We start from the raw sequence: 10005 nt of genomic DNA, 5'->3' as shown, positions 1-10005 counted from the left end.
GGAGACCATTGCAGAATACAAACCTAAAATAAATCTTTAATATAATACCTATATGGAAGATATATTTTTAGTGTCAAGAGAGGCATAACTCAAATCTGAATATCCTCTCTCCTGTAGACTCATTTGCAGAAAATGTTGTCTTTTGAATTTTGTTGTTGAAAAAATCAAAAATAGATATTGAACTCTTTGTTTGTAGCGCTATCTTAAAATGAACGTGACTTATATTTTGGGTCGTGGTTGTTGGATTTAATCTGGGCCATGTTTAGTTTCCCGAATCTCCGCCGCCGAAAGCACGGTTAGTTACTGTAGCACACTATAGCATTTCGTTTGTATTTGGTAATAATTGTCCAATCGTTGACTAATTAGGCTCCAAACGTTCGTCTCGCAAAATACAACCAAACTGTACAATTAGTTTTTGATTTCGTCAACATTTAATACTCCATGCATTTACCGTAAATTTGATGTGACGGAGAATCTTCTTTTTACATAGTGTGATTTTGACTGAACTAAACGAGCTCCAGCCTGCAAACGACTAGGGCCACCACTCCACTGACCACAGTGGTGCGTGCGCGATGTCAGCGATCCCTGATTTTTTATGATTACTCCTCTTCAATGTAATTAATGGAGGATCAGAACAGTGGCGCTGGCCCGTTTGATTTTGCTTCCCATTTCCACCCGCCTGCGCCCTGGGCTTTCTCTCTCGCTCAAACTTCGAAAAACGGTCACCTGTGCACCTGCATCTCTCCGTTCCCTCGACGGCACGTCGGCACCTGTGCACCTGCACGGCCGCACGACGCCGTCACACGGCCGCACGACGCCGTCACAAATAAATCGGCCACTCCACTCCCGTCCCGGCCGCAGTTCCGCCGCGCTTCCCCGCTTGCCGCTCAGCCGCTGCCGTCAGACCCCAACCCAGGTTACCAGGCCCGCCGCCGCGCGCGGGGCGTACGTGCTATGGACCCGTCCACGGCCAAGGCGGCCGCGCCGCCCAATAATGCGGACCACGTCCTCCTCATCCCGCCCGACCACCAGCCGCCAACGCCGCCAACGCCGCACCCGAGCAATAACCAGCAGCCGAACCCACCGCCGGCGGAGACACCCAAACTCTCACAGAACCCCGAGAAGCATCCGACCTCCAGCCCCTCGCGCCCGCCGCTGCCCCCCGCGGCGCTCCTCCGCCGCCGCTCCTCCATCGCCAAGCCCAAGTCGCGCTTCGTGGAGCCGCCCACCCCGACGCACCCGGACTCCGCCCACCCTTCCCCAGTCCACCCCGCCGCCGCGGCCGCCGGCGGCGGCTCGCTGACCGCCACCCCGACCCATCGCGCCGCCGCGGGCGTCTCCACCCCGCACACCCCCGCCGAGGCCGACGACGACGAGGACCTCTTCCGCAACAAGGACGACTCCCGCGCGCCGGCCTCCGCGGCGCGCTGCCGCCGCCGGGCCCGCCTCGGCCTCGAGCTTTGCGTGCTTGTCCTCTTCCTCGGCCTGCTCGTCGTCAGCCTCGTCGTGCCGACCCTGCAGGGCCGCGTCTTGTGGGGGCTGGAGATCTGGAAGTGGTGCATCATGGTCATCGCCGTCTTCTCCGGCCACCTTCTCAGCCAGTGGCTCGTCACGCTGCTCGTCTTCGTCGTCGAGCGCAACTTCCTGCTGCGCACCAAGGTGCTCTACTTCGTCTTCGGGCTCAAGAAGAGCTTCCAGGTCTGCCTCTGGCTCGCGCTCGTGCTCATCGCCTGGTCCCAGCTCTTCGACAGCGACGTCGGCCGCTCCCATAAGACCGCCAGGATCCTCAACTACGTCTCCAGGTTCCTCGCCTCCATGCTCATCGGCTCCGTCATCTGGCTCGTCAAGACCTTCCTCATGAAGCTGGTCGCGTCCACGTTCCACCGGAAGACCTTCTTCGATCGGATCCAAGAGAGCGTGTTCCATCAGTACGTGCTGCAGACGCTGTCGGGCCTGCCGTTGATGGAGCTGGCGGAGAATGTGGGGCGGGAGGGTAGTGGCCTTGGGCGGGTCAGCATCAGCAGGGCCAAGGACAAGGAGGAGAAAGGCGTGCCTGAGGTGATCGATGTTGTCAAGCTCTTGAAGATGAGTCAGGAGAAGGTCTCAGCATGGACGATGAGAGGTCTCATCACAGCAATCCGAAGCTCTAGGTTGTCAACCATTTCTAATACCATCGAGAGCTTTGATGATGTAGATGGCATGGAACAGAAGGATAAAGAGATAAATAGTGAATGGGAGGCCAAGGTCGCAGCATATGCCATATTCAAGAATGTCGCAAGGCCCGGCTATGAGTGAGAACGACTTTAACTTTCCAGTAGCCATTTCTTGTCTACATATGCATGGCTCAACATGCGCAATTCTTTTCAATTTTGACATAGGCACATTGAGGAGGTGGATCTGCTGAGATTTTTCACCAAGGAGGAGGTGGACCTGGTGATTCCAATGTTTGAGGGAGCATCAGAGACCGGAAAGATAAAAAAGTCTGCTCTAAAGAATTGGGTGGTAATGGAAAAAATTGAATGCATTTACTATCTCTGTTTTCCTTCTGTTTCAGAATTCATAGGAACATATTATTGGTTGGCCCATGTCTCGTGTCTTGAATTTTAATTTGGTGCGCCGATGCAGTCGTTGTATTGAGCCTTGTGCGGTAGCATAATAATTGTCATCTGGCTTTTTTACTTCTGCATTTAGAAGTCATTCCATCTTTTACTTCTTGCAAATCATTTGATTCCTTGAAACAGGAAACAATACACAATACATGGTAATGAAAATTTAGCAATATAAAGTTCAATTTTTTTTAGCAATATATGTTTCGTTTGTAAATTTTGATGTAGTTATTGCAAATCATTTGGCTTGTATTGGAAGACGTCTGTTTGCTTTCCTGATCTTGTTTTACTACCAGGTGAAAGCATACCTCGATCGCAAATCACTAGCACATTCTCTGAATGACACAAAGACCGCAGTTATGCAACTTCACAACCTCATCAGTGTTATAGTCATCATTATAATCATCATCGTTACGCTACTGTTGATGGGCATCGCGACAACCAAGATCCTTGTTGTCATCTCGTCCCAGCTTCTGGTTGTGGTATTCATATTTGGGAATGCATGCAAGACTGTATTTGAGGCCCTTATATTTGTATTCATCATGCATCCATTTGATGTTGGTGACCGCTGTGTTATCGATGGAACACAGGTAACTTTTAGATCACCCTTTCTGGTACCTGTTTCCATTGATTTCCCATGTTCTGTTGCTGACATGAATGTACTCTGATGATAGATGACCGTCGAGGAAATGAATATATTAACCACTGTTTTGTTGAAGAATGACAACGAAAAGATATATTATCCGAATTCTGTGTTGTCCACAAAGCCAATCAGCAACTTTTACCGAAGCCCTAACATGTATGACACGATTGATTTTGCAATTGATGTTTCAACTTCAATTGAGAGCATTGGAGCATTAAGGTCCAAAATTAAAGGGTAATTCTCAAACTTAACCTTAATTCATATTTATACTTCAGACTTCTAAATTTATTGAAAGAAACTATGTCAGCCAGTTTAGGCAGCTTGTACTTTATTTATTAAAAAAAGGAATAAGATTACAGGGGGCAAGGAAACCCTTGCTGAATTTTTACAAAGAGGGAGGGGGGAGGGAATGCAATTCAAATTTGTCCACAAAAGAGGAAATTGGAGAGGGAGAGGGAGAGGGAGAGGGGGAGAGAGAAACTGAATAACATTACAAAGATAGTTGTAGTCTTATAGACATGAGGTAGCCGAAGCTGCAGATGACACCAGCAATGAATAAGTTATCTTAGTATAATCACATATTTACGAAGAATTCACATTATCAATTGTCATTGGTTCCTTTTACTCTTAGGTACTTGGAGAGCAAACCAACACATTGGTACCCTGTCCACACAGTAAACCTGAAGGACATCTTGAATGTGAACAAGATCAACATGTCTCTCTCTGTCCAGCACACCATGAACTTTCAAAACATCCGGGAGAAGAACATCAGGAGGTCTGAGCTCGTTATGGAGTTGAAGAAAATATTTGAGGAGATGTCCATCCGGTACCACCTTCTACCCCAGAAAGTTGAACTCACCTATGTCAGTCCGAACCCACTGCCCATGGCTGTTTCTCATACAAGATAGAAGATGGGTGAAGACTTGAAGTGTTATACTAACAACTTGATCAGTTTCATGGGATCTGACAACTGATGGCTAGTTGTGCAGTCTGTTCTGGAGTTCTTAAAACTCTGCCTAGTAGATATTAGCTCGTATTGTCAGATAATGGATTTGTAAGCGGTGATGGTACTGATGCTCAATGCTTTGCGATTGGCTATTACACCATTTGGTTATCTAGACCGTTTGGTGCATCACAATCGAAACAGTTAGGAAATAGTCACCAAACCACAAAATGCTCTTAGGCTGGGAGATTGAAGTGTGCCTTACAAGGTGGGATGCTGAAGGGAATGTAGACTGCTCAAGCAGCACTGCAGCAGTGGGAGAAGCACTGTCAATTCGGTCAACAGTTTATTTGGGCCACAGTGCAGGGAATCTGAACAATCATCATGGACAGTGCAAATGTTTTCATGTTACATTTGTCATTGACAGTTCATGTGGACTGCTCTTAGGCTTCTATGGGATGGTGACATGCGACAACAACTGACATTATCTGAACACTTGCTGTCTTGCACCATGGTTTTCGCCTTCTTGCTGTGTGCCTTTGTCTGGGTGCAGGAGGATGGAATGTCTTTTCTAGATAATGCAAAATGTTCGGGGCTCTGCACCGGAGCATCTTCAAGATTTCTCTAAATTTCTTTCTAATTTTTAGCAAGATGAGAAAAAACCCCTCTAACAACTTCTAATCCATCCTCCTAATCTTTTAGAACTTGGAAAACGCGTAAAGTTATGTGTTTTCTAGTCGCGCGTATCTTCTCTCCCTATATGTGTTTGTCGGTCAATCTAAAGGTGGAAGGACGTGGAAATAATAAAGAGTAGAAAAAAAGTTTCTGATGTAAATATACAAGAAAGAAAGAATATATAAAAGTGGTTAGGATAATTTAGAAATAGTATATGTTTTTTATGTAAAATTGTATTCTAGGCATTTTTTATTCCTTATAATACTTTTTAGGAGTTGTAAAACTTTATATTTTTTGAAAGAATATATTAGGTACTCTTGCATATGCTTACGGAGCAGTCTCTCGAAGATGGAATGGAACAATTACCAAAGCTACCAAGATTGGCATGGATTTGTTTTTTTAAAGATAAATAGAAACATCCGACTTCCTTAAAAAGAAGAGGAATCATATCACATTTTACAACTTAACACCATGAAAAAATAAATCGAAGTTTACAAACAGATGACTCAACCCAATTCTAGCATTAAAGGGTACTTCAGAGGACGCAAAGAGCTTCGCAGCAGTCTAGCTTGTGACTAATCTCAATCACAAGCACCTACGGTTCCTCACACGGTTAGATATAGATTCAAACGGCTACTAATCAAAGAACACGAAAGTATAAACATTGAAAAAAATACACAAGTCAGCTAAATACGCGATATTTTTTTTTAACGAGGTTCAGTGACGTACCTATGTCCTCAGTGTAAGACATCAGACGTAACGGAAGAGTAATGCTAGGGAAACCACAAGAGATTCGCTTAAGCGTTCCGTGTACGAAAATGCTATGTGTAGGACGTCTCTTCGTGGGCCTGCACACCGGCTCGTTTTATTTTTACTTTAGAAAGAGACGAGAGACCTGCTCCGCTCTGCTTCGCGCGACGACGGTCACCCTGTTTGCTCTTGCTCCGTCGCCCCGTTGCTCCTGCTCTACGGTCCGCTCCGCCGTCGACTATCACCCCACGCTGCTCCTTCTCTTGCTCCACCGCGGCGCCCCACTGCTCCTGCTCTGTGGCCCGCTTCGCCTGAAAGCGCGGGCACCGTCGTGCCCACATGTGACGACAGTTCTCTCAGCTGCCAGCTAGCCAATGAGGCCGCGGCGCAAGGAGAATAGGGCCCTAGTGTGGAAGCCCTCCGGTCTCGTCTCTTGCTATGGCTACGGCGCCCCGATGCAGACGACGAAGGAGGTCGCACCGAGATACGATGCATGCTGCAAGCGTACATTTTAAATATTTCAGATGTTTTGGAGGTATGTTGTAAGTGTTTCATAAGGATGTTGCAAAACTAGATCTGGATGTTGCATATGTTGCAATGGGCTATACACGTATGTTTCAAGTGTATGCTCCAAAGGTTTTATCTGTTTCAAACATATGTTGCAAGCGTTTTATTTGGATGTTGCAAATGTTTCAGGTGTTTTCGGTGTTTTTAGGTGTATATATGCAAGTGTTTCAGGTGTTTTCGCAAGTGTTTCATCTAGATGTTGCAAAAGTAGATCGGACGCGTTATATATATATATGCAAGTGTTTCAGGTGTTTTCGCAAGTGTTTTATCTTGATGTTTGTATATGTTTGCAATGGCTATACATGCGTTTTCAAGTTTTTTCTGGTGTTTTGTAAGTGTTTCAAACGTATGTTGTAAGTGTTTCAACTATTTCGGACATATGTTGCAAGTGTTTCATCTAGATGTTGCAAAAGTAGATCGGGGTGTTGCACATGTTGCAATACGCGTGAGAAATGAAGGGGGCGCGAGCGGTCCTTGCGTACGGTCTGGCGGCGCGGGCGTCGTCCGGGCGGCACTGGCCCCGCGTGGGCGCGCGAAATGCTGGCTCGGGCGGGGGCGTGCTAGCCCGAGCATGGAAAACGGAGTGGGGCGTCCGTCCGAACGTCCAGACGCTAGCACTCCGTGTATTACGAATTTGCGTTTTGAGGGAGAATTCGCCTACAAGCTCCAACAGGTTTAGCAACACCATATCCAAAAAAACCGAGTCCGCTACTCCGTCTTCGTCCTCCCTCGGCAAAGGGGATCGGGGATCACCCTGGCGCCCCAGCGTTCACCGTGCGTAGGCCTCGCCCTTCCCCCCAAGTGCACACCTGCTGTGGCTCCATCACCCACCGGTGCATTGCATATCATCCAAGAGCAACCCTTGGTTTTGGTTTTCCAGTGACAAGTCATGGTGCCCTTCGTACACTATCACATGCTCATTGTTCTAACCACCGCTGACGTTGAGCCAGGTGCTTGCAGCACTCCGTTGCCAGCTAGCTTCTCGTCGCTGAACCCCATATAAATCTTCATCTTCTCATCGGCCAGGCAACATTGAACCTAGGCCCCATTTAGTTCGCCCGAATTCGGGCGAGGAGTCTAGAATTGCACAGTGTTTTGGCCTTCTTAACTAAACAGGCCTACAAACTTTGGAACGCCCAAATACCCCCGCCAACGACCGGCCCCATCCTCTCTCGCTCATTCACACTCCTCAGCCACACTCCCAAACCCTAGCGCTGGCTCCCATTCCTGCAGCGCCGCTCTCCCTTTCCCCCGCCGCTCCTCTCGTCGCCTCTGCTCGAATCCACCGTTCCACCGCCAGATCCACACCATTGTCGGTTGGATCCACCGCGTCCGCTACCGGATCGACCGTGCTTGACCCCGTCGGCGGCGATGGACGGCTTCAACGGCGAAGGGAACGGCTCGGAGTTCAACGTTGGCGCATCCGACAATGGCTCGAAGTTCGACCTCGCCGGATACGACAACGTCTCCGACTACTACGATGGCCGCCACATAAGGAACCTCTTCTCCCTAGCGCCGCCGGGCTCCGGATCCGGTGACTACAACTCGTACACCTCCGTGCCACATCCACTCTTGTCGTCGACCATCCCGTCCCCAGGTGAGCTGCGTATGTCTGTGCTCAACATCAACGCAAGCGAAGGTTGGCCAAACATCGACGCCTACGAAGGCATCCTTCGCTCCGACGACCAAGCGGGCGGAATCGGCAGCAGCCGAGGCCCCCCTCCCGTCCACGTGCCTCCCTGCAGCGGTGGGGTGCACACGGCTCCCGTGCATCGTCAGCGCCGACCTGCATCCAGATCGCGAGGTGCCCGTCGTCGCGGCGTGGGTCATGCAGTGGCCGACGACAACAACCCTCCCGTCTCGGTACATCTCGCTTCCCATTTGCACGTTTCGAATCAAAGTTCTACCTTTGTGTTTACATTATTCCCTGTCGTGTTCCATGCCTCCATTTGTAATGCTTACTTTCATACGAGGTATTGTTCATGCATTGCTTGTCCATTACAATGTCCATAGAATGAGATAACCAGAGCAAAGTGGAACAAAGATGATACTAAGAAGTTTTGTGAGATTTACTGCACCCAAATTGATTTGGGTAACTGCAAGAATGGCAACATGACCAAATGGGGGTGGAAAGATGTCCAGGACAGGTTTCGAGCTGCGACTGGTAAGCTTCATGACAGTGAGCAGTTCAGGCATAAGTACAGACAGTTGAAACAGCTTTGGCTTTTCATCGAGGACCTTCGGCACAAGGCCACAGGCTTGGGAAGAAGAGAAGATGGCTCTATGGTTGCTTCTGACAAGTGGTGGGAAGACCATTGCAAGGTTCATGAGCTTTGTACTGATCTATTGTTGCTCTGTGGTTCCCATCTATTGTTGATTCTGACAGTATGTGGGTTGTTGTTTGCACTGCAGGGGAAGCAAGACTGGATGGAACTCAAAGATGGATGGCCAGAATACATTGATGATCTGGACCGCATGTTTGCTGGAGTTGCCATGAACGGAGAAACCTCATTTGTTCCTAGGGTGAGCCGCCGCCTTCACTACATTAGCAGCGGCGAAGAAGAAGCAGATCATGACCAGGTGACCCCTCTGAGCTGTGCGACCCCAGTCAGCTCTGGAAGCAAGAGGAGCAGTAGCACTCACAGCGATGCATCATCTCCTAGCAAGAAGTCCAAGAGCGCAGCTATTCGGTCCATGGATGCCAACATGAGCAGGTTCAACTTTAGTTATGAGAACAGGACTGCAATGATGCAAAACTGCTGGAAGGAGAGGCAGCAACAGGTAGCGGCTCTTGAGGAGAAGAACATCAAGAAAGAAGAACAGAAATTGGTTGCGGCTGCAGCAAGAAAGGTTGGGGCGCACAAGATTCAAGGGCTGTGGGTTGGTGTCATCAATATCTGCAAAGATGACGATGCCAAGAATGTCTTCCTCGAAACACCTGTGGAAGCAAGGCTTGAAGTCATTAAGCACTATGCTGGGGTCGGAAACTAGAACCATCTATCCATGCATTTCACCTAAACGTGACTGTAGTTGGCATGATGAACTATGTCTTTTGTGTGTACAGAACATTAGTCCTATATGAACTATGTCTTTTATGTGCGAGGTTGTCATGATGAACAATGTCATTAAGCCCTTAATTTGCAGCATGGTTAAACTAAGTTCTGAAGCTCATTTTTGTTTTTATATTGATTGGCTGTGTGAGGTCATGGTATGTTTGAATTGAGGTAGCCTTGCATGAGTATAGTGGGTACCAACCGTTTTTGTACTGACTGTCTGTGTGTTCTATTGCAATGGCCAGGAAGTTGTTCATCAAGTTAATGCTCAAGTGGATGATGACGACGACTGGTGGGAGAAGTTTTGGAAAATACTGCTAGAAGATGATGATGAAGCAGCATTTATCTATGATACGTATGACTACGCTATACATCTGGACAAGTATTGCAATAGAGCTGAGTATAGGAAGCCATAATATACTGGTGAGGAATGGGTACAAAACAAGCTTGCCAATGAAACTGCCTGCTACAACATGTTTAGAATGAGTCCCCAAATGTTTTATAGTCTGCATAGTTTGTTGAGTACAAACTATGGCCTCACATCCTCAACCAAGTCTACCTCTATTGAGGCTCTAGCAATGTTCCTTTGGATACTTGGGGCTCCACAATCAGTTAGGCAAGCAGAGGACAGATTTGAGAGATCACTAGGCACTGTGCACAACCTTTTTTACAAAGTCCTCAGCAGTGTGTTAGACCTATCTACCGACATCATTAAACCTAGAGACCCAGATTTTACAACAATGCATCCTAGGGTGCAGAATGCTAGGT

General features: G+C 48.0%; 1 protein-coding gene across 1 annotated transcript; it reads left to right on the top strand.

The window, feature by feature from the left end:
- The first annotated feature begins 828 nt into the window (after nt 1–828).
- LOC136528635 (mechanosensitive ion channel protein 10-like) lies at nt 829–4988 on the top strand. Its single transcript, XM_066521592.1, has 5 exons — nt 829–2291; nt 2379–2502; nt 2903–3196; nt 3281–3483; nt 3881–4988. Exons 1-5 carry the CDS (start codon nt 955–957, stop codon nt 4155–4157), a joined length of 2235 nt encoding a protein of 744 aa, XP_066377689.1. The 5' UTR covers nt 829–954; the 3' UTR covers nt 4158–4988.
- The last annotated feature ends 5017 nt before the right edge of the window (nt 4989–10005 follow it).

Source organism: Miscanthus floridulus, chromosome 19, assembly GCF_019320115.1.
Source record: "Miscanthus floridulus cultivar M001 chromosome 19, ASM1932011v1, whole genome shotgun sequence".
NCBI classification, from domain to species: Eukaryota; Viridiplantae; Streptophyta; class Magnoliopsida; order Poales; family Poaceae; genus Miscanthus; species Miscanthus floridulus.
The sequence above is the reverse complement of the archived record's forward strand: the minus strand, read 5'-3'. Positions and strand labels throughout refer to the sequence as shown.